Below are 26,224 nucleotides of genomic sequence, written 5' to 3'. Positions count from 1 at the left end.
TCCCCGTATGGTCTGGAAGACTCTCCGTCTCGAAATAAAGAGCCCTCGAAACGTAGGAAGTAGTTTTAAACTTAACTATAAGTACGCGATAAGGTATGTCCCATATTATGTAAATAATATAGTTATATGTTATAGAATATTTCTATACATATTAAACCGCCGGGAATTATAGTTAAAGATTTAAAGCCTATTAAGCATAAACGGTGTATCCTCATTAAGAATTAAAATACAAAAATATTACTATGCTGATCCGCGAAAAAATAACGTGCTAGTCAATCAGGCCGCGTAGCCAACATGCCAATCGGTAGCCGATCGCTTACGCTCCGTAGCGAGCGAAACGCAACTGTCACCGTTGCACTAATATGGAAGAGTGATAGAGACACAACGCGTTTCATTGTCGTAACGCAAGCGATTGTCACCTTGGCTAGGCCGGCAGTGCTAACACGTGATACTTAGGTACTTACGGTGTCTCCTTATAAGTAGGTAACTAGGTAGTCTACTAGTCTAGGTAACCTAAATGTTGTTATCGGCATGACCTTTTGCAATTTTCAAAATATTCACATCGATTCCTTCTATGTATACTTATTTGGCCGAAGGCTAAATTCTCGTCCCTTAGGTCGCTAAATATCATTAGTCACAAAAAGCTTTCGAAAGTACAGCCCCGAACAATAAGTCGCTAGGAAAGTATCACATGTCGAAACCTATATCGCTTCAGACAACACTAATATAAGTATACTTCTTATTCTTACCAGACATAAGAAGGAGGGTTATGTTTTTGTCAGGCAAGACATATCCTGAACCTGAACTTACATCCCAAGCGAACTAGAACTTGGCATCACCCATATAGATCTGTTCTAGTCAGTGGGCCCGATTCGGATTTTGAAATAGACATCTATTAGACATCACCAAGATACGATAACGATATGTTTAAGATCTAACCTGTCAAATTTGACATTTGCGCGATTCTGGAGATACTGTTGAACGATTTCCACAGGATATGACTTAGAGATCCAATTCACATCTAATAGATATCTTACTCTATCTAACGTAAAAGTGACATTGGTTGCCCGAATTACGCTGCAAAAGAGAACTAGTTGATATCTAAACTATAACGTATCTGGAATGGATCTTGTACGTGTCGTCTCTTGAGAATATCTTAAAGTTCGAATACGGCAGATTGTCGGTACAAATAGTACTGAGGTTGATGGAAGTAGCATGGCAAATAGGTACGAACGTTTCCGAGAAAATACGAAGGAATACAATTGTGCAGTTATGCACTAGGCATCTTTACCACAGTTGCTCGTAAGATGGAACGTCGAAAATTTAAAGGGCCATATGTAGGTACGTAGGTACTGTAAAGTCTGTAAAACGTACGATACACAGGAAAATGTGGGTATGAAGAAATTACATTCCTTTCTGCTAGCTGACCCACGTAGGTATGCAGGGTTCAGCTAGCAATAGAGATGTAGGATTAGATGTAGGTAGCTACTTATGTACAAATGTATGGTAAAGGTTAATGTAGCTAGAAAAAATTTCGGGGTCGGCTTGGTGACTTTACTTTTATGTTATATTTATATGCATGCAATTTAATACATTTCTAACGCCTACAACATCTACATTTAACTCGTGATATTACCAAGGTGACAGTTCCACGTTTAGGACCTGGCACGTAAGCATTTAACTTTACCTCTGTGCGTGATAACAAGGCAACTTAGAAATAACTTCCGCAAACTTGCACTTGCATCTGTCTTGTACAAATCACAACCTTACGAAGTGCAGATAAAGTGCACATTTGTGTGTAAAACGTTGGTATGATACAATGGCTGGAAAGTTACTCTAAACTAGTCTAAACATTTAGCATGACAAAATTACTTTGCGGGTGGGAAAATTTCGCTCTGCGTACTGAGTGTACGTAAATTTTGAGGAGAAAAGCGGGATTGGACAGTAAATATAAAGTTGTAATGTGACAATATGCGTTGCCATTTGCTACTATTTGACTTACGACTTTTCTGTGCTTGTCAGATGACATAGACGGTGTATGAGAGAAGATTGTGGTTTTAGAGATATTTCTGTCGCGAGGTAAGTCTTTTTATGCCTTAGCATACGTGCGTAGAATAAGAATATTATTTGGCCCTGAAACTCGTGTACAGTCGCCATCAGATATATCGGAGCGGCTAAGGCGCTCACAAATATCTGAACACGGTTCAGGGCGTTAGAATGCGTGTACATGTGGCTCTTAAAATTTCTTCTTTGAGTATATTTTATAGTTTGAAACAATTTCACTCGTAAACTGAGTAGGTACAGTCGATGTCAAAGATATGTTTACACTTTTGCACCTTACTCCTTTGTAATAAGGCGAAAAACGTAAACATATCTTTGACGTCGACTGTACCTACATTATGTTCAGAATTCTTTATCCATTCGCACCATCTTTTCTATTTATTGAAAGTTGGTTTTCTTTTGTGTAATAATCTTGAAAGTGCAATAAAACAATGCACGAAAACTTTGACAACCCTTTTTGTGTTTTCAAACTCTATTTATTTCGTTTGTGTCCAACTTCTATGGGAATGTTCAACCATACAGTCGTAACAACCATTGGAACACCAACTTGAATTTAGAATTTATTACGTTTGAATACGGTCAGTAATTGAATGACGATTTCAATGTCTGTTACGTAAACTGAGCCAGTGAACAGGGTATAGATAAGTTTGATTACGCACTTATGGGTTTTCTATAGCGAAAATTCTGGACGCTTTGCATGCGCGAAACTTTTTTAATTTCGTTCCTTACTGCCAGTCACGCGTACAAATTGCAGGATTCTGTTTAAATATAGATCTTGATAAATTGCCTGAGATTCGTTGCGTTGTTATAAATATATTAGAGGGAGTTAGGCAAAAGGATAGGGTAGGTAAAATGTGATATAGGTACGCAATTGCTAGAGTTCATGTCATTTGTTATAATAGAGCTAGATGTGTGTTTATTTACTAAGATACAAAAGCTTGTATTTTTAATAACAAAACTTTCGTCGTGAGACTCAGACATATTAAATAGGGTGGTATTCCACCCGTCCAATATTTGATCAAATGTGCATTGCGTCTCACTGTCTCAGCAAAATGTGAGACGCAAATACAATAATACTTTGATCAAATATTAGACAGGTGGAATACCATCCATACCTACTTATATTAAAACGTGAGTGCCCCGTTTTATTATATTTAATTTAATAGCATGTAACTTATAACTCTTTTTAGTACATTTGATATTTATAATATATAAAATATAATGAAAATGATAGAGATCTCTTTTAGTAGGTACTTATTAATTTCAAGTTACAAGCTTTCGTGAAAGGGGCGTCAGATTGCTACAAATTAGGACGATCGCATCAATAGGTACTCCGATCTTTTAGTTCATTTAGTACCTACCTATATTTACGAGAGCACTTGTGATTCGGTTTAAAAGTGAATCCCGTTCTTAGTTCTTTTCATTCCGTTTGGGTTTAATTAAATTCTTACTAAACCACATGACAGTGTTAAGGCCCCGCCCCGTGGGTTCAGGTTGTAGTTCGCCATTGGTTCAGTTAATTGACCTAAAAAAATGCAAACAATGAACAACATTTCAGGTGATATTTTCCACACCCGCACGGATAACAATATATACTAAGTTTGATGTCTTACACAGTAGAATGCTCAGATTATTTCTCACCACCTAATCTCGAGGGATCTCCCAACCCTAGCTTCCCCTATCTTTCAAGTGCATTTATCATAACAATAACGCCCACTCTAGTGTTCGAGACGGAAATAAACACAAGCTCTTATAACTATTACCCACGATGTACTTAGCTTAGGTATAGAGTAATCTAGACACGAGAGATGAGCCTGATCGATCTGCACGGCTACCACGAGTTGGCATTTGTCTGCGTGAACTCGAGATGGACTGATATCGAGTTTACGCAATCGCTAACGTAAATGTCAAGTGCTAACTCGCGATACGGCTACTTGGGTATATTTCACGCTGACAATTGCAACGATTTCCTATCCACTTCTGGGTAGATTGGAGTAATGGTAACGGCTGTACCTAGCATCAAAATTATAACAAAATTATGTCATATGAAAACGTCAGAACGTAAATTTCATTCGAGAGCATGACGAGCGTTCGCGTTTGCGTTAAATGTTTATTGTGTATGGGATTTTGAACAGCGCGCCAAGCGGGACGTTTTGGAAACCCCAAATTGTACTCACAATTGCTTTACGCATAGATTGTAAGTCAGGTGCAATTTGCTCGTGATCTTCCTGCAGGCGCACAAGTGATTGTGTATTTTCATCACCTGGCACTACTTTCCCCCCAAATAAAACGCCTGGCATTGTTATATTTGAATTAAATACATAATTAGCTATTAAATCACACCAAACTCAGAGCTCTATAAATTGCACACCTTGAATTGATTTTACAACCCCTTTGTTGCCCATCCACTCCCGCACCCACCGCTGAACAGCTGCCAGGCGCCCGAATTAATTAATAATGATAGTATGGCACACTAACTAGAGGGATTTCGTTGCTCTATAAATTGCATACCTATTTCCGTGGCTAGCTCTCCGGCTATAAACCTTTACCCGCCCTGTCACGGCGGCACGCGTTGTGATGTGAGACTTGTATTTTTACGTACCTACCTACGTTTATGTTATTACTTATTAGGGGTCATCCATTAATTACGTCACACGAATTTCTAGGTTTTTTTACCCCTCCCCCCCTCCTTGTCACACTTGGTCACATTTGGCAAACCCCTCCCCCCTGGTGTGACCTCACATTTCTTCAACGAAATCGGCAAATATTTATTTAATATTTTATCAAAATATTTTTGACAAAAGAAATATTAGTAATAATATAACCCAAAACTGATTAAGAAACAAAATTAAACGAATAAAAACGATTATTGTTTCAAAACCTTGTTGTATGATTATTGGCGTATAAAATTATTTAAATACATTTTCGGTTACTGATAGTTAAAGTGACGTCACAAAGTTTATGACTCCCCCCTCCCCCTTGTCACAACATGTCACATTTTCTTGACCCCCTCCCTCCCCCTAAACGTGTGATGTAATTAATGGATGACCCCTTACGGGTTCTTATTAACTTCCCACCTAACACTGGCGTAGCGTTGTAAAAACGCGATTTCGATGTATCTCTGTTTACGATATCGAATTTGCTTGATTCCATCTATCTTGCCTGTTTATGTGTAGGTGGTTTGACATAACAAACTCGTACTTACCTTAATATACGGGATGTTTTTACATATTTATATTTAATTACGGGCAATGCCGCTAGAAGGCTAAGTAAACTTAAGTCTAGCTGGGTGAATGAGTTAGATAGTTGTACTAAGCATTTTCCGCAAATCGACATCCACTGTGCCTATTTTGCGTGAAACGAGGTAGCTCCTCCACGAAACCTAGCAAGGTCTTCAGGTAACTGCCTCCTTCAGTGTCCTTCTTCTTCTTCTACCTGGGTATACCTAGTATTACCCCAGCCTTTTGGTTAAAGTCCGAAAATTAAATCAACTTAATATTTATTCGGCATTTACCTGTTACATCTTGGTCTACCGAAAACTAAGTGGGTATATAATATTAGGTCTACCTAACCAGTGTTGGGTAGCCCTAGATGGATCTGACATGTTGGTTGGATAAATTGGGGGAACCGAACTGACTTTTAGTATTTGAGATAGGTATAGTGTAAAACGTTCCATTGCTCGTATAAAAACAACAGGCGCTTAAATACAAGTGCATGGAAACTATAATGAATATTTTTTCCCGGTGATTCAACCTTTATCATTTATCATAATCCTTGTTGTTTCGATGTTAACGTAGAATACTCAAACATACCTAAGGAACATATGTATTGCATAGTGTAAACTGCTATATCTGCCGCAGGGATGACGACCGATGGGGCCAGCGAGTACTGTTCTGGAGACCTCGACTGGGAAGCCGGAGGGACGGAAAACCACAGATGGTCGGACGACATTAGAAAGACGGCAGGGCCGACCTGGCATAGAACCGCCGCATACAGAACAACATGGAAATCCATGAAAGAGGCATATGTTCAGCAGTGGACGCAAATATGCTGAGAAGTAGAGAGAAAGAGAGTGTAAACTCAATATAATTTTAATTACATGTTTTTAAAACATCAGAAATAGCGAGCGAGGTGCCTATCACTGCACCTTCTAAAACAAAGTCATCCGCCGCGTCTGTCTGTCTGTATGTACTTAAGTATGTTCGCGATTAAATCAAAAGCTAGAATTATGTGTTTTTCGCACCTAACTCTCATGATAATTAAAAAATCTACGAGTAATATAACTATGAATAAAATACTCGTACATCAAATTGTGTTAAAAGTATTTTCAATAATGTTAATATCCAGAGATGAAAATGGGGAATACGTTTGTATGGAAAACCGATTTCGACGCGGACGTCCCGTTTCGTCTTAATTAGGTAGTTGTATCTCGTCAACGTCATACTTAACTACTTCTGCCTGCCTGAATATGAAATGTGTATCCGTGCGATCCCTAATCAAAATTGGGTAAGATATATTATTAATCAAACTCGGGTTCACCGTTCAGCTATTATTAACATAACATGTTCACATGTTACCTGTTGGCTGTAAACAGCATAATCGGATGCTATACCGATTGGCTTTTTAATGTTTTTAGGTAAAAAAACCGGGCAAGTGCGTGTCGGACTCGCGCACGAAGGGTTCCGTACCATAATGCAAGAAACGGCAAAAAAAAAGGTCACCCATCCAAGTACTGTTTTACCCTTTGGCCACGGAACCCTAAAAACTAGCACGACTATTAATTAAGTATCTATCTAATTCCAAATTACTTATTTCGGAGTTGTGGAGCAAGAGAACAAGACATCATACATTCAAAGATCAGTCTAATGATGTTGTTAATTATTGTTTATCACCAATATTCATGATTATTTTTCAGATGATAAGTAGAAAAAACAAAGCGGTAGTAGACTAGCGGTAAAGGGGCCCACTAATTAACAGTCCGCCGGACGGTATCGGCCTGTCAGTTGTTCGGAACTGTCAAAATTTTGGTCTAACTGACAGGCAGATACCGTCCGGCGGACTGTTAATCAGTGGGCCCTTTAAGAGTGTGCGACTTTCAATCCGTAGGTCGCGAGTTCAAACCTCGGCTCGTACCAATGATTTTTTCGGAACCGTATGTACAAAATATCACTTGATATTTACCAGTCGCTTTTCGGTGAAGGAAAACATCGTGAGGAAACCGGACTACTCTCAATAAACCTAGTATACCCTCTGGGTTGGCAGGTCAGATGGCAGTCGCTTTCGTAAAAAACTAGTGCCTACGCCAATTCTTAGGTTTAGTTGTCAAGTAGACCCCAGGTTCCCATGAGCCGTGGCAAAATTCCGGGATAACGCGAGGGAGAAGAAGTAGAAAAAAAAACATTTTGGCATACAATGTGGTCACCCTACTTACTCAATATGACGTTATGACGTCTTGTCGCTTTCCATACAGCGTCTGTCATAAGTCATAGGGTGACCATGATTACCTAGTAGGTATTAGATTAATTTTACTTGAAAAATATGAAAATATCAACTGAATTATCTTTTGATCAAATACTACCATATATGATAATGTAAATCAGTTACAGAGTCAGAAAAAGTGGTTCTGGATCACGACTCAGAAATCGTCCTGTACCTATATAATTAATTACTAGCCTCCTGAATCCCCCTTGTCATTATTGCAGTTTTGAATTTGGAACCTTTTTACATTTCATTTTAATTCAAAATTCCATTTGGATTTAATCCTTTATAAAGGCCTCAGGGACTCTGGAGGTTAGAGCTCATAAATGACCCCAACCCATAGACTAGGAATCCTCTAGACCGAGTTTAGAGCAATTATTTCATGCAATCGATGATGCCAAAAATGCGGGGGTGCGCGGGACGAGGTGAGCGAAGTCCAAGTGCCGTGATTGGTCCGTTCAAAGACACGGACGTCACACAAAGACACTTTCGACTCGAACATGGAGTAAACTTACCGTATGCGTGGCAGAGGGGGTAGCGCGACTATGCTCAGTCTGGAGGATGTTTTGTCTGTGCCCCAACCAGAAGAGACTTGAAGGAACTGTCAATACTGTGATACAGGGAAGGCGAGGTAGGTATAATAATTTGTGCTTGCAACGCAACGTGACTTGATGACTTGTCTTGGTGTAGGAAAAGGGTCCGCTTGACAGTAACAAACGAGTTACCCTACGGATATGACCCGGCGTAAACTGCAGTCGGGTTCATAAACATGTATACATTTCTTCATCTTTAATCCATTGCAATAAGGTGAAAAAACGTATTCATGTTTATGAACTCAACTGTACCTATCGAGTTTCAACAAAAAAATTGAATATCCCGTATCCCGTTCAGCTTTACATTTTTAATGTAATTGCTTAATCTCGGACCTTTATTCTGACATCATTAAAGTCGAATGAAAATTAAATATGAATTGTATTTTTAACCGACTTCAATATTTCGAAGGAAGTTCTCAATTTCTTGGGGTCTTTTGTTTTTTAAGAGCCCATCAACGTGCACACTATCGCCACTGCTAAAAAATAATCGTGATTATTTAAATTTAATGACAGGTATTTAAAAAAGGGGGCCGCTACGGACTCTTCTTCCTCGCGTTATCCAGGCATTTTGCCACGGCTCATGGGAGCCTGGGGTCCGCTTGACAACTAATCCCACGATTTGACGTTTTTAAGGCACTAGTTTTTACGAAAGCGACTGCCATCTGACCTTCCAACCCAGAGGAGAAACTAGGCCTTATTGGGATTAGTCCGGTTTCCTCACGATGTTTTCCTTCACCGAAAAGCGACTGGCAAATATCAAATGATATTTCGTACATAAGTTCCGAACAACTCATTGGTACGAGCCGGGGTTTGAACCCGCGACCTCCGGATTGCAAGTCGCACGCTCTTACCGCTAGGCCACCCAGCGCTTCCGCTACGGTCTATTGTGTATATAAGTACCTTTTGAATACATTGAACTAATTTTTATGTTACTGGATTCGTCAATCTACGCGTCCAAAGTTAAAATGGCCGTCAGGAAGTCAAGTGGTGCCAACCCTAATAATTGCTCGGAGCAATGCTGAGCCGAACGGAGCCGAGTTCGACCAAAGTGTGGAGTGTCTCCCCACTGGTTTGGGACTAAATCTGTGTAAGGTTGTCTTTGAATTTATTTAGTAAAGCCCAATAGCTATCGAAAACGCATATTTTCCTCAATATTCAATATCCCTCACCAAAACATAATGTCGCTACAGGGTGTCCATAAACAGTACCCATGGTTTCGGTAATAGGATCAACCGAAAGAATTGGGTCGAGCGTGCTTACAGCACCTACGAGGGGCATTTGACGTTGGCGGTTTAATATTTTTACAGAAATGAATCTCAGGGGTCCAATCCAATGTTTGGGCGTTGTATTAGAACAATATGTGACCAAGAAGCGGATATTGTGTAGGACTATAGGTCTACCCAAGACCCAAGGATCAGAACCGGTTTTTTCTTCGTACAAAAAATGCCGGTATTACCTTAGTTTAATATTTATTTTTTAATGCGACAATTTAATAATACTAAGTGCTTACCTAAATTATTCAGTCCTACGTAAAAAGCATAAAATAATTAAAAATGTTGGGCTATCAGGCTATTTCAAGTTAAAAAAAAAAAAAAAAAACGGTTCCGAGCCCGTCTACCTACACTTCTCTCAGGCGCTCGATAAAGTGATAAATGCGTAAAGGATATTATGAATTGAGGACAGAAGCGCATTGAGTGAGTCTGTACGGTTTTTAGGTTATTATCCTTTATTATTGCTTTCCTTCCTTACGTATACTTGGTGACGGTTTATTAACAACATTAGTTATTTCTAAACTGTAATACATACAAATCTCCTGGCCTGAGAGTCAATAAAGCAGGGATGTCAGGACATGAGAAGGAGAAGCCGCCGGACCCCGGTGGTGGCAATTCCATGGATTTGACGAACGATTCTGATGCAATGGATATTGACACTCAAACAAGGAAAAGAAACGCTAAATCTCTGGAATTGACACCAACCGACTTGTCCCGTGAACCACATGAAAAAAGACCAACACAGGGTGACATCAGCAATGCATCTATTTCCAGTTTATATAAACACCCCGACCTTGATAACGAAACACGTAAGTACGACACCAAAGATAGTGGCCCATTTATAGTTCATATCTCACGAGTAACCGAATCTCCTAATGCGGGGTCCTCTCTCCAACCCATCAGAATAGGACAAATTTTCGCGAAGGACAGTGTTCCGGACATCAAAAAAGATGGCATCAAGTCTCTTGGTCGTAATCGCGTTGCGGTCGAATGCAAATCGGCAGATGCTGCCAATAAGCTAACTGAAAACCCCTGTTTAGCTCGCAATAACTTAACAGCGTCGATTCCGTCATACCACGTGTCCCGCATGGGTCTTGTTCGCGGAGTCCCAGTAGAATGGTCAATGGAGGAGTTTGTCTCGGCTACTGATTTAAAAGAGGGAACTGGCAAAATTTTAAAAGCTCGCCGCCTTCAGCGCAAGGTCCTCAAAGAAGGCAGCCCACCATCATGGGTCCCGACCCAATCTGTGGTTGTCACAGTCGAAGGACAAAATTTACCAGCTAAGATTTATGCATTCTACACATCACTAAATGTGGAAGTATATGTGCTGCCAACTATTCAGTGCCGGAAATGTCTGCGATTTGGTCACATTCAAACACAATGCAGATCAGACGCGCGGTGCTTCAAATGTGCCAAAAAACACCCCGGTGAAACCTGCAACATTGCTCCGGAACATATTTCCTGCCTTTTCTGCACAGGTCGCCACCTCGCCACAGATAAATCCTGCCCAGAATTTGGTAGACAAAAGGCGATTAAACTGTTAATGTCAGAACAAAATATTTCTTATCAGGAGGCTGCGGCACGTACTCCTACCGTTCGGAAAACCTACTCTGATGTTACAAATACCATGTTCAGCCCCGTAGCTCCAGAAGCCCCTCGTCACTCTCTCTCTTCCGATTTGGCTCCCTCTGGTTCACAAGCCGTACCAATTGCTTCTCAATCCCGCCGCCAGACTATATACCGACCCGTTCGACCTAGGACACCTCTGTCCCCCGGTTATGACCGCGTTGCACACCAAAATATAATTTCTACTCCCTCTTCTCAACTGCCAAATGGACACGCTCTTTCGCTTCCTCCCTTTGATACCGAGCCCTCTAATGACAACAGTGTGTCACTTATGTTAGCTCTAATGCAGAACTGGGTCGCCATGATTAGCGACTGTATACCGAACAACGTTGCCCATCATCTTGCTGCCATCAGAAAAGAACTAGCTTCAATCAAAGGTCCCTATGGCCAATATCCTACAGTGGAATAGTCGTAGTGTAAATCAAAAAAAATCTGATTTGATCAACTTAATCAATGAGCACTCTGTGACGGTTGCGGCCATCTCGGAGACATGGCTGAGACCTGGATCCCGTTTTAAGATCTCTGGGTTCTCATGCCTCCGAGATGACCGCAATGACGGCCGTGCAGGTAGTGCATTACTGATTAATAGGAAATATCCCTTCACACAAATTCATCTTCCCCCCCACTCGAATGAAATTAACGCTGTCGCCGCTAACGTCATGGGAATAAATATTATATCGGTTTACATTCCTCATCCAAATTTAAATTTAATTCCTGATCTCTCTACTCTCTTTTTTTCTGTCTCTCATCCCCTTCTGATCCTAGGCGATTTTAACTGCCATAACACCTCTTGGGGTTCTTCATACAGTGATACTTTCTCCTCATTTCTCATTGACCTGTTTGATGATATCAATGTAATAATAATTAATGATGGTACTCCCACTCACCGAGTATACCCTGGCCAGAACCCCAAGTCGGTCTTAGATCTGTCTGCTTGCTCTCCTAATCTTTCTAGTCTGCTCTCCTATCAGGTTCTAAATCAATCTTTCGGAAGTGATCACTTTCCTATAATAATTTCTAAGCCATCTTCAGTATCGCCTCTTCCATCTCCGGAACCTCTTTTAAAATATAAGCTTGATAAGGCTGATTGGCCCAATTACTCAGCTCAAGTTGAGGATAAATTAAAAGTATTAGATCATATAATAAGTCCCCTTGAAAAGTATTCCTTGTTTAAATCTATAATTCTAGAAGCAGCTGATAATCATATTCCTAAGAAAAAACCTTCTAGTTCTAAATTACCATCTCCACCTTGGTGGAATTCGGACTGCACTGCAGCAGTTAAGGAGAGAGACGATGCAGAACGGAGGTATAATTTGACTGGACTCACTGCAGATTTTACTTCTTTTAAAAAAATCTCTGCCCAAACCAAACGCCTTCTTAACAAAACAAAAAAGAAGGGATGGAAAGGATTTTGCGAAAGCCTTAATCCCAGAACCCCATCTTCACTGGTTTGGAGAAATATCAAAAAATTTCGAGGATCTTTTAAGTCCGATCCCTCATCATCTTGCGATCCTTCTACCTGGCTGGAAGAATTTGCAAACAAACTGGCCCCTCCATCTGTCCCAGAAGAGTGGTGTATAAATCCAGTTTCCGCTTCACATCTAGTTCCATTAGACAACCCCTTTTCTATCTCAGAACTTGACATGGTTCTAACCGGTCTCCGTAACAGCTCACCTGGAGAAGATGGAATTCCGTATTGCTTCATCCAAAAATTGAGCCCCCCTTCCAAAGACCACCTTCTAAAACTCTTCAATTTGTTCTTCATGTCTGGCGAAGTCCCTGAGGATTGGAAGTCCCAAGTAGTAATCCCATCTTGAAGCCAGGCAAAGATCCTCGCCAAGCATCTTCCTACCGCCCTATCGCATTATCTGCAACAATAGGAAAGATTTTTGAACACTTGGTGAAGAACAGAGTGGAATGGTTGGTTGAGAATAAAGGAATTCTAGCTAATACCCAATTTGGATTCCGCAAGGGAAGAAGTACCTTGGACAGCTTAACCATTTTAACTTCTGATATTAGACTGGCCCTCTCTAAGAAGCAGCAACTTGTTGGGTGCTTCCTAGATATCTCATCTGCTTACGACAATGTGCAACTCTCTCTGCTCAGAGCAAAACTGCTACAGCTGAGCATACCTGCGAGAATTGTACAAATTGTCTGCAGGCTGTTCATGGGAAGAACCATTAAAATTAGAACTGGGAATACCTTCTACCCACCTTTAACAGTATGGCAAGGCCTCCCCCAAGGCTCCGTTCTCAGCCCTCTTTTATATAACCTTTATACATTTGATGTTGAGCAATCTGTCCTCCCCTTCTGCAACATCCTGCAATATGCCGATGACTTGGTTGTCTATACCGCAGTTCACAATTTAGATGAAGCGTCTTCTAGATTGAATGAGGCCCTGGTGTACCTCAAAGACTGGTTGGATGAGCATGGTCTTTCACTTTCACCCTCCAAATGTTGCACAGTCACTTTTACGCGCCGCCATACCATTCCTAATATTATTCTTCAATATGAAGACCAGATTATTCCCAACAGCAGCAGTGTAAAATTTCTGGGTGTTATTTTTGACTCCAAAATGACTGGTGTTCCACATTTAAAGCATGTCATTGACAAGTGTGAAAAAGGCATTAATGTGCTCTGATCCCTTTCTGGGGTCTGGTGGGGTGCTCATCCCTACTGCCAAAAACTTGTTTACAATGCCGTAATTCGTAGCCAAATGGACTATGGTACATTTGTTCTAGAACCATGCAATAAAATAGCTCTCAAGAAACTAGATGCTATCCAAGCCAAATGTCTTCGGATAATCCTTGGTGCCATGAGATCCTCACCAAAGAATGGCATGCAGGTGGAGTGTGTGGATCCTCCTCTTTGTCTCCGCAGGCAACTCCTTGCAGACCGATATGTTTTGAGGGCATGTTCAATATCCAGCCACCCCCTCATTCCTCGCTTACAGGCTCTCTCATCTTTGGTATCTGTAAATGCATATTGGACTCATAAACAAACACCAAGATTCATTAACAGCTTCAGAAAAATTGAAAACCTCCCTTCCTCACTTATAGCACCGACAAAAATCCAATATTTCAATTTGAATATAATTGCTTAACTTTCCACCCAAATGTAATTTTAGATTTTAATATCAATAAAAATGATCTAGGAGCTAATATTAAATTAAACAAAGAATTAGAAAAATGGCCAGATTACTTACCAATCTACACAGATGCATCAAAATTGAACCTCAATAGCTGTGTGGGAGCAGCAATCTGGATCCCTAGATACCGCATTCTTTTATCATATAAATGTCCTTCACAGTCCTCCGTCTTCACTGGGGAATCAATTGCCTTAATGGAAGCAGTTGCATATGTTGAGTCTCACAAAATTCCCAAAGTTATCATTTTCTCTGATGCCAAAAGCTGCCTCCAAGCCCTATCTGGTAACCAGCTCAAAATGAAAATGATTTCCCCATTCATCCTGAAACTTAAACAATTACTGTACAGATGTGAAGAAATAGGCTTACAGGTAACATTAGTATGGATTCCGGGTCACTGTGGGATTAACGGCAATGAGGATGCTGACATGTGGGCCAAGCAGGCCACTCTCAATGGATCGGAGACTCACAACATGGTTCTCGCATCTGACTTAATGATTAAAGCTCGCCGTGACTTAAGAGACGATTGGCAACAATTATGGGATTCCTCTAGACGACATGTAGGAAAACACTACGGAAATATACAGCCAATTATACCTCATAAACCATGGTTCTTTCCGTTTTCGCTCTGCATGTAAATGGGCCACGTCTACACTTTGCCGGCTTCGTTTGGGTCACGTATGCACTCCTGTATTCCTCGCAAAAATTAGGGTGCGGGATAGCTCTTTATGCGAGTGCGGTCTTGACGAAGGAACGACGGAACACATTTTCTTTTCTTGCAACAGACTTAACCACTCTTTATATGATGTTTTACCGAAAAATATTCCGCGGCCTATCAATTTTCAAACGCTTCTGGTTCTCATGGATCCTCCCATCACTGGAATTATTCTTAAACACATACAAGAAAATAATATAAAACTTTAACGGCTTTACTTGCTCTACTCTTTCTATAATACTTGTCATCTTATATCTATTGTCCATCTCTTATTTTTCTCCTTATGTTGGCATGCTGCCTAACTGTCAAAACTATCGCCTTTCCCGCTCTTTTTCTAATAAACTGTACATATGTCATGTGTTGTCTGTGATGTCCATAACAATAAATGTTTTTGTTTTAGGTTCCCAGCACAATTCCTATCACCAAATCAAAATTATTCACCGAACATTCTTATCGTGCGTAGTACGTCTTAAAACGTCGTCATTGGCAAAATCCCTCCTGCCAATACACACAAGAGGGGAAAGCCATAAAAAAAAAAAAAAAAAAAAAAAAAATGCGTAAAGGTTTTTCGATAAGCGTAAATATTATTTATAGACGTTTATATTTCAGCTGTATTTGACATTGATAAGTGATTAAAACAGACACTATACAAAAATTAGGCCGACCGATGTGTCGGTTTCGGCAGGTTTCGACATAAAAATCATGTTTTGGTCGAAGGTTCGGTTTTGGCCAAAAAAGTGCCAAATATTAAATTAAAAATGTATTTTCGGTTGTGTCGGTTCCGGCAGATTACGGCTTAAAAATCATGTTTCATCCGAAGGTTCGGTTTCGGCCGTAACTAGACCAAAACCGAACCCACCGGTATTTTCAATAAATTGTACGCACGAAAGAATACGCATAATCGTTGTAACCCTAGCTGGGACATCTATTATTTAAAGGCTAAGCAGATGTTAAGCCACAGACGGAAAAAATGTATTCTTGACTGCCTTTGACGGACAGACTGTTTCTTCAGGACTTAAATGTCTACTAAAGTTATCCAATAGGCGCCACTTGCACAATCCCACTAACCCCGAGTTAAAACTTTAACCCAGTGTCAATTTGTACTGGTAACCATGGTTGTAACTAACGAGTTTTAATGTTGATTTTCCAACCTCTTCCAATCTACAAAGATTTGTTTACAAATAATACAAAATTGAATTTACAATGCAGAAACGAAACGTTTCTTGCAACTGACGTTAGTGACAGTGACATTGACATTACTAACACGTTTCTAAACAAGTTAACCAATCACAGCGCTAAAAAAGAGAAATGATTTCTTAAATATTCTTCTGATTGGTTAATAAGCTGACAGCCAATGTCAACGACGTCAATGTAAACAAAACATACATACTCGAGCGTAAGAAACCGCGAAGAAAATTTGTTAAAAAAATCTATTTAAATTACATATTTTCGTAGTATTAGTGAGTGCGTTGTTCAAAAGGTGCAGTTTACTATGTTAAGACGCCAAAATTACGACTATGAATATACACCACTGCATACTGGAACCGGGACAACCGGGTAAGTCCAATTCGGTATATTATATTTGTGTTGAATTGTGGATAGCAAAGTATTTTAAAACTTTGACATTGCACCATTGCCACATTAGGCTTTTAATATACCTAATTATTTTCTTCTTCATATTTCTCGTTTCCTTATTGCTGAGGATTGTGACCACATTGTAATTTGTCTCGATATTGTGTATTATTAAGCCAGATGGACTGCACGGTGACTTTAATTGCTCAGAGATTGAAATATTTAAGATGTTTATACACTGATAATCTTCATATTATCAAAAGCTGTATTGTTACTATGTATTTACAGAGTTCTTATTGCTGTAATGGCTATAAAAACCATTTATTTTTGAATTGAGCATTACCTGAGCCCTATTGAGCATGACTTGAAATGCTCAATCGGCTTTTAGAACTCTTTATTGTGCAGCTCAATAATATATAACAATACATAATAAACAACTAAATAAAGATAGAGACAGGCTTCAAGTGGTCTTATCACTGATCTGTTAACCATTTAACTACTGTAGACTGATATACTTATAAGACATACAAAGTATATATTGTATTTGAATTTTGTAAAATCGGATTCATTTTGCCACGGTCTGATAAATAAGATAAAACTTCGATTTTTCGATTTTTGGTGACACAAGCATGTTAGGGTGGTATTACACCCAATCCAATTTCTTCGTCCAATGTGCATTGCGTCTCACTCTCTCATTAAGCAAAATATGATTTGCAAATACACATTGGACCAAGATATTGGTCCCTTAGATCAGCGGTCGGCAACCTTTTAGCAGGCAAGGGCTACATAGTAGTTAACGAAGTTGACGCGGACCGCACTTTGGTAATATTTGTGACAATATTACATACAAAATAGCCAGGGAGGCTCAGGGGCCGCTTGTTGCCGATCGCTGCCTTAGATGAAAAATTCTATGGAGGTTAAAAGGCGAAATACATACTTCAGGTAGCGGAAAGAAATAAATTCTTGTTTAACCACACATTACTAATGTACATATGTTAAATTAGTCACACTTACTTCCACAGTGGGATGTTAACATTATAATCAACATGTAAATATTGTGTTTCTGATAATGTGGAGATTTACTCAGAAAAATGTTCTACTGAAAGGCTGTGGATGTAGTGCAGGGACGCCCACCTCGAAACAGGCGGACTGCTAATGGCTTGTTGCTTTCAGTCTGCCCAATAACTGGTCAAATCTCATAACCGGTTATTATACATTATTATAAATAATACTAAAATAAGAGTATAGATTTTTAGTTCTTTTTAGGTATTAATTTTAGTTTTGTAGGTAGTTTTAGGTTACTTTTTTTAGAGCTCCGCACAAACTGTTCGCGGGGCTCTTATGGGATCACTTATTCGGACTTGTTGTAAGTTTGTTGTTTAAATAAATATACACTTGTCACAGTATAGTGTTAGGAAGTGAAATTATAAGTCTTCATTTTTCATGTTAGGAGTGTTTCATGAGTGAGCGTTTCTTAAATTTTTTGCCATTTTGATAATTTGTGACCTTTTTTGTCAATTTTGTGTTATTTCTACTCAGAATCACGAGCTCTTTCGATCCTAATGGGATAAAAAAATGTCCCAGAGTTTTGTTCCTATTGTGTCACCATTTCCCCATACACTTTGTATGGCGGTAACAAAAAGGAAATTTTGAAAAATGTATGGAAATTTTAGGACATTTTTTTACTCCTATATGGATAAAAAGGGCTCGCGATTCTGACTAGAAATAACACAAAAGTGGCAAAACAGGGCACAATATATAAAATGGCAAAAAATAAAAGAAACGCTCGAGTAGAGTACGATTGTCAGACTTTGACTATCATTTCTGACTTTTGTAATTGCTTTAAAAGGCAATGTCTATATGGGACATTTGATCCTCAAATCTCCTCTAACCTAACTATTAACACATTTAAATGTGGAATAAATTACATATTAAGTATAAATTTTACTTTGAAGTTGACCTGAAAAGTGTTTATTGACTTTCATAAATGTCATTTTGGTAATCATAATCAACATGTCATTAATATGTTTTGATGCGCTAATGGGTCCCTAAAGAAAATATGTCATTAGTTCTTAATTACACACATTAATGACAGTTGTATGCTCATGTCTATTAGGTTTTGTAAAATTGTACAAAGTGTTTTAGAAGTTTACCCTTGAGGACTCCACCCATCAAATAAATAAAAATACATAGGTATATAAATAAATATACTATGGGGCAATCTTACATTAATCGGCCAAGCCCCAAAGTAGGAAACCTCACAGTTACCTTCTTCTTCTTCCTCGCGTTATCCCGGCATATTGCCACGGCTCATGGGAGCCTAGGGTCCGCTTGACAACTAATCCCAAGAATTGACGTAGGCACTAGTTTTTACGAAAGCGACTGCCATCTGACCTTCCAACCCAGAGGGGAAACTAAGCCTTATTGGGATTAGTCCGGTTTCCTCACGATGTTTTCCTTCACCGAAAAGCAACTGGTAAATATCAAATGATATTTCGTACATAAGTTCCGAAAAACTCATTGGTACGAGCCGGGGTTTGAACCCACGACCCACAGTTACTATGTGAACGTTTCCATGGCATGCACGTCGCGCTTCACGATGCCAAAAACAGGCTCAGATGGCGCGACAACGTCATCGCTCCTCTACACGATGGCCCAGCGCTGGACCAGGCAGATGGCCATGCGATGGTTGAGACCACGCACTATGGAATGGACCTTTGATGTGTGGACGAATAACCGACACCGCGGCCATCCCATCGCCATCCGATACCACTCTCTACACGCTGGCCATGTAGAGGAGCCATCAAACAGAAGTTTATTCCACAGGGATTTCACGACCCTCAGCAATGAGGAACACGTCGCGAGGAGGAGGAGGTTTTCATGGCATTTGTAAAAACATGCAGTAACAATTCATTAAAAAAAAAACTGCATTAGCCTCCTCTTTATTTGGTGTATCTACACTTGTCAGCGTAGGTCTTCAACTCTTTCCAGTGGCGTCTCCATGACGCAACTGTGGTCCAGTGTGGTCCCAGAATTTTATGGATGTCGTCTTCCCAGCGATTTATTTGTTGACCTTCTTTGCGGTTGGATGCTAGTGGGTTAAGTACTTGTTGGCTCCATTTTTCCTTGTTGGCGCACATGTGACCTGTCAACCTCCACTTTTATTGGTCAATACGTGCGACCGTGTAATAATGTTGGTACCTCAGCGTCGGAATATATATTACACGATTTACACGAAGCTCTCAGTGTAGGTACATTTTCGACTTCGAAAAACAGAGGGCCTACAGCGAACACCGAACTAATTGCGCGCATCTTTCTCTGCCACTCTAATTACGCCTTAATATTACCCAATACACAAATTCCCACTACATACATATTTAAAAAAAAGTTGTGACTGGAGTTGGCTAATATAAAATTCTATTCTATGTACCTATATTGACAAACTCACGACAAACTAATAGTCAAACAGTCCAGTTGAGTCGCTCACGGCACAATTCCCGTGGAGTAATTTTTAGGGTTCCGTTACCCAAAGGGTGAAGACAGGACCCATTACTAAGACTCCACTGTCCGCCTGTCTTTCTGTCACCAGGCTGTATCCCATGAACCGTGATAGCTAGTTGAAATTTTTACAGGTGATGTATTTCTGTTGCCGCTCTAACAACAAATACTAAAAAGCGCCGCACCTTCGGTGGGCGAGTCCGACTCGCACAACTCTAGTCCGACTTTTATTGTTATTCTGGTCCTTTGACACGTGTCACCGTGTAATAATGGTACCTACATACTACATACTACATAAATGGGTTATCTTTTAAATGCCATAACAGCTAATGCGTCGCAACACATGCATTCAACAATGCGAGACCACAACAATGGTAAACAGAATGTCATTCGTACGTTCGCAACTATTATCCACGGCTGCGGTGTGCCGACTATTATAAAAATAAGTAGTTTGTTAAGATATTTAGCTATGCGACAGACAGACGGACGGACAGAGTCGCACTAGAGTGGCACCGACTGTACGCTATTTTACTTAGTTTCATTCCATATTTCTTCTTCTTCTTTCTAGCGTTTATCCCGGCTTATTGCCACGGCTCATGAGCCTGGGGTCCGCTTGGAAACTAATCCGAATTGAGGTAGGCTGCCTACCGTAGGCACTAGGTTTTACGAAAGCGACTGCCTTCTGACCTTCCAAGTTCCAACCCAAAGGGGATACTAGGCCTTAAGTAAGTAAGTAAATATTCTATATTGCACCAAAAAATTGTGGCCTTATTGGGATTAATCCGGTTTCCGCAAGGTATTTTCCTTCACCAAAAAGCGACTGGTTATTTTCAAATGATGTATCGTACATAAGTATCGATAAACTCATTTCCTTTTAGTAGTTTATTAAGAACTTTGCCTGTGTAAAAAGTAGCATGAAAAGTAACTATTCAAGCACGTATATGTGGGTGCAAACTTGCAAAGATACTTGCATAGACCGCAAACATCACTACTTTTGACTTAGCCGTAGTGGGTTATTCTATGTATAGGTACCATGCAAGGCTCAAGATATACTAGCACCAAACACTCACCCAAAGTGCCGGTTCATGAATAAAGCCGTATCATTGACTGCATACGAGTGGGGGCGAAAGAGAGCGCGCGTAACCTAGGTCCTCAGTGCGAAGTGAGAGGCGCGCGCGTCGAACGTACGACCGACTACGCCTCCTCACATACGAACTCGCGAAAACCAACTCTAAAAGTTAAACATAAAGTGCATATTCGAGTGTAGTGTCCAGTGAATTTCTAGTGTGAAATGAGTGAAGAAAACGCAATGGGAGACGATTTGAAAAGACAAGCGGCGATGTTCTATAATACTACGGAAAGGTTAGTGCAAATTTAAATTTGCTAATGATTGAATAAAATTGTCGTGGAATTCTGTTGGAAACAGGTTTTAGTCGAGTGCAAGTGATAAAGTTGCTTAATAACAGCAACTGTTTTTAGTGACCTTTAATGAACTTTATGTGTTTTGCAATAGGGTTTAGGTTAGGTTAGCATTTGGTTTTTGCGATTGTCGATTTTTAATTTCTACTTAATTGGCATTGTGGAAATGTGGATTTCTTTTCTTTTGTCGAAATGCTCAAATGCAGTTTAGCTGTGCAGCGTTGCAAATTATTAAGAAGGATATACTTAAGCGAATAGTGATAGAGTTTTTTGATTAAGATTTAATTGTTTTTAAGACCGGTTTGCATTCGTTACAATGTAAGTATGTAGGTAAAAAAAACCTATTAATAATTCCATTTGGGGAAGTATGTCGTTGTGCATAGAATTAATTATAAATGTAGAGCGTGAATTTATGTAAACATGCACATCCATATAGAGAGTGTCACCTAGTGTGTAAGTACCTGTGTGTACTTTTGGTGGCATGGCAAGAGTTTTTATGTACTTACATAACAAAGTATTTTTTTCCTACTAGAGTCTGTTCGGAAAGAGAAGAGTCGTGGAATGTATTGGGCCCAATACATTCCACGACTCTTCTCTTTCCGCACAGACTCTAAACTTAATTCAAAAACAAACATTAAGAAATAACGTTGTGATTCACTAAAGTAAACCGTTGCAAAAATATTTAACATTTGCTTTGCCTTAGTCACTACTTATTACAAACTGCAATGTTGACTTTCCTACAAAAATATGTGATCCAATTACCTACCTATAGGTATATTACCTACCTATAGGTATTATATTTTACAGTACCAACCATCGCGTACCAACTTTGTTATTGCCATTGTCATGATCATGACATTATAGTGGTAGTTCTAACGAGCGTTCTTCGTTGACACGCAATACTTTGCATTCTTGTCATTGTTACCTATGTTATAATGTAAAGGTCAGAGGTACACTCGACAGATTCCACCTTAAATGCCTCCGAGATATGATGAATATCAAATGGACGGACCGGGTCAGAAACACAGACGTCCTGAGGCGTGCAAATGTCGGAGGCATTGAGGTGTATCTGATGAGGCGGCAGCTGCGGTGGTGTGGGCACGTGTCTCGGATGTCAGAAGACAGAGTGGCGAAGCGTATCTTCTTTTTAGAACTCCAGAATGGTAAGCGTAAAAGCGGTGGCCAATACTTACGATATAAGGATGTTCTGAAAAGACATATGAAGGGATGCCAACTAGAGCCCTCTGACTGGGAGCGAAAGGCAGCGCAGCGGCCCGAATGGCGGCGACTCATTAATGATAGAGTTAACATTTTTAAGACGGAACGCCGCAGTGAGCTCGACAAAAAACGTGATGAGCTTAAGGCTCGGCCGCCAACCTCAATTTCCTACAACTATGTAGGCGGTGTGCTGACGTGCCCAAAATGCGCTCGAGTATTTAGCAAGAAGATAGGGTACGTGACCCACCTAAGAGCGCATCAGAGAGTGGATCAGCTACACTCTAATAACACGAGCTAAAAATTGCCTAGTCCAGAGCACACAGTCGCTGGGGCCGAAATCGGTCAGGAGAGCATCACCATCATCATCAAAGTAAAGGTCAATGAAACCGGTACAACATGAAGAAATCATAACCCTTTTAACGTTTCCGTGCCTCGTGGTTCTTGTAGCGCCTAGAACGTTTTGTATGGTTCAGGGTACCGTAGTTCACATCACACTGTTAATTACTAGCTCCTAGAAAGTTATCACCTACTAGAAGGGTTTCACATACCTCATAAGATCTGGTGCCGTCTAAATAGGTTGAGGCTGTAACTATTTCCAACATAAGTGTGTTTGGAAGGAGTCTCCCCTCTGCGAGTGCGGCGAAGAAGAACCAACCACTGAGCACATATTTCGGCGCTGCCCTCTTCACTTCTATCCTGGCCCAGCTGAGGATCTGGATGCACTGACACCCGACGTAGTTACCTGGCTTAACAACCTTAAAGCTGTACTCTGATTGCCTAACCCTTTACCAGGCTGACAGTTGAAAAATGACAATCGAATATCAGTCTTACTCATCGAAAATAGAACACATGTTTGAAGTGCCATATATGGGAAATATATATCCCTTAGCCTGGTAAAGGGCTAATCATGCATGCTATACGATTAATTAAAGAATGTTTTGTAGGGTTCAGGGTACCGTAGTTCACACTGTTAATTACTAATGTGCTGTCGGATTAGTTCCAAAATTACGAAATTTCCACATTGAAAAATTTCGGAAACTTGACCATTGATACCTGACACCGACAATTACCGACCAATCCGTTTCCGAATCCTTAAGTAACGGCGGTACCAATCGTCAATATTTACTTATTGGACCAGAAATGTAAGGCGAATTTGTTACTGTCATTGTCACTACTGTCAGGTGACAATTGTCATTGTCGTGAAACAGGGGCCAACATACTTTCTTGTGTAACTTTTAACTCACCAAATGGCTTAACTTGTACCATTAGAGATTTTAACCTCGTAGGACCAAAACCATTTTTTGAGCTGTTGACCCTATAAGTAAGCGCTTCCTAGTTCAAAATCCCTTACAAAAATAGACATAACGCAAACGCGAACGCACTTGGTCACGCTATCGACTGAAATTTACACTATAAGGCTTCTGGCTAAATTGGTTTTTCTAACACTCTCATCGGCCATTTTCGTTTGCCAAATTATTGAAAGAGATACTAACGAATATTTTTGCGAATATGTACCTACCTACATATTTAATGACTAACAATAAAAGTGACCTTGGCCGAAGTTTCCTGTACGATTGAAGTTTAATCACGGATGTAATCATTAATCATTACATAACGTACAACATACGATAACATCGTTAGGGTGGTCGTTTCATCAACAGGTTTACGGTTTTTAGATGCGATTTAGGCCTCAATTCGACTATCTTAGAAATCATTACGAGTGTGATCCAAGATATAGGATAGGGGTCATTTAAATATAAAGAACCTACCCTAAACGCCCTCTTAGCCTAGTCGGTAGTGACCCTGCCTACGAAGCAGGAGGTCCCGGGTTCGAATCCTGGTAAGGGCATTTATTTGTGTGTTTATCACAAATATTTCTTCCTGGGTTATGGATGTTTTCTATGTATATAAGTATTTATATATTATATATATCGTCGTCTAGTACCCACAACACAAGCCTTATTGAGCTTACTGTGGGACTAGGTCGATCTGTGTAAAAATGGTCCTATAATATTTATTTATTCATGACAGTGTAATAACAACATATGATAAATCCCCGTTCTACCGGTCCCCTCCCGTCTCCAGTTGACCACGAACGCTGTAAAGGGTTCGTATATTTTAAATTCATTATTTATAACTAAGCGATACCGGTCTATAATCCGTTTACATTTACATAGTTTTATTTCACTTTCACGAGTAACTATTCATATAATTTATTAAAGAACAACATAGCTTGATGTTTATTTTCAGTATAAATGTCTGATTTAGGCACAAGGGAAAAACACATAAATCATTAAATTTTTATTCACAATGGGTAATTTATTGAGACAAAAAATACAAACTAAACAGTAATAAAACTAAACTACATGGAATATAAAACTTAAAATAATCATATAAATAGACTTATAAATGAACTTATGAATAAACTTATAAATAAAAAATGCTCCCTAGGTCGCTGTCATGAGTTATGGTGCCCAGTAGGCTGGCAGCGTTACCTCGTTGGATGGCCAGACTTAGTCTCTGGCCGAAGTAGCTGCCAGCCCTCTGGTCACCAGACGCATCTATAAGGGGCTGTCCATAAATTACGTCATCGATTTTTGACGATTTTTGACCCCCCCCCCCCCCCCCTATAATCATCCAAAAATCATGCTTCAAATGACCCCATTTCCTCCTACTTCATGCTACCGTCATCCGATGTTCAGACCCCCCCTAATTTGAAATGACGTAATTTATGAATAGCCCCTAAGGCGCTCGGAAATTTCTTTATATATTACTTTCTAAACAGTGGGACATTAAGTAAGTTAGGCTAATAAAAAAATACTGTTACGAATAATACACACTTTACATTACACATTAAATACATGGAGTAATTATTGAACAGTCAAATTATCTCGAACCTTAAGTCGCTAAACAATACATAATTTATAAAAAAATATACTTCGAATTGTAAATATGTATTCATATTTCTATAAAAGAAGACACTAACCAAATATATATTTTTATCTTTCAAGGTTATTGTGTCAAAGGTAATCCATTGTTATCTTTTTTATGTTTCCACTGTTAATGAGTAGGTAAATTATGTTAATATAACATACGTCATCAAATAAATACCATGAATATAGTCCTTTTTACATATTCAAATTTAAACTTAACATACATACTAATTTTAAGCTAATTTTACGGTTTCACTCACGTACAGTCGCCATCAGATACATCAGAGCGGCCGAGGAGCTCAAAAATATCTGAACACTCACTCTAGCGCCTTGACAATAGAGGTGTGTTCAGATATTTGTGAGCGCCTTGGCCGCTCCAATATATCTGATGGCGCATGTACGTCCTTTCCTTTTTACATTTTCCAAATGCGTGTTTGAAAAAAAAAGAGGTTGCCGTCCACAATGTGTCAAAAATATGACATTTCGTGGACTCAAACATGTCAACTGTCAAATAGGTAAGTAACTAATGTGTTCTGGAGCCGCCGCTATTGTTTCACCACACTGACAATTGTCGCCTGACAATGACAATTCACCGTACGTTGCTGGTCCAACGAGTAATGTATTGGAGCTACTTAGCCACTTGCACCATCCCACTAACCCGGGGTTAACCGATTAAACCTGGAGTTGCCATGGTT

At 39.7% G+C, this 26,224-nt stretch overlaps 1 protein-coding gene across 1 annotated transcript in view; it reads left to right on the top strand.

Annotated features, from left to right (window-relative positions):
* The first annotated feature begins 21,008 nt into the window (after positions 1–21,008).
* The window catches only part of LOC134793362 (vesicular glutamate transporter 1), a 53,941-nt gene continuing 48,725 nt past the window's right edge, over positions 21,009–26,224 (top strand). Inside the window, exon 1 of the mRNA XM_063764922.1 lies at positions 21,009–21,321. Within this exon, the coding sequence (XP_063620992.1) occupies positions 21,251–21,321 (71 nt within the window). The 5' untranslated portion in view covers positions 21,009–21,250. The remainder of the gene's footprint in view (positions 21,322–26,224) is intronic.

The sequence above is a fragment of the Cydia splendana genome, chromosome 9 (assembly GCF_910591565.1).
Source record: "Cydia splendana chromosome 9, ilCydSple1.2, whole genome shotgun sequence".
Taxonomy (NCBI): Eukaryota; Metazoa; Arthropoda; class Insecta; order Lepidoptera; family Tortricidae; genus Cydia; species Cydia splendana.
This window is presented reverse-complemented; position numbering and strand designations above follow the sequence as displayed.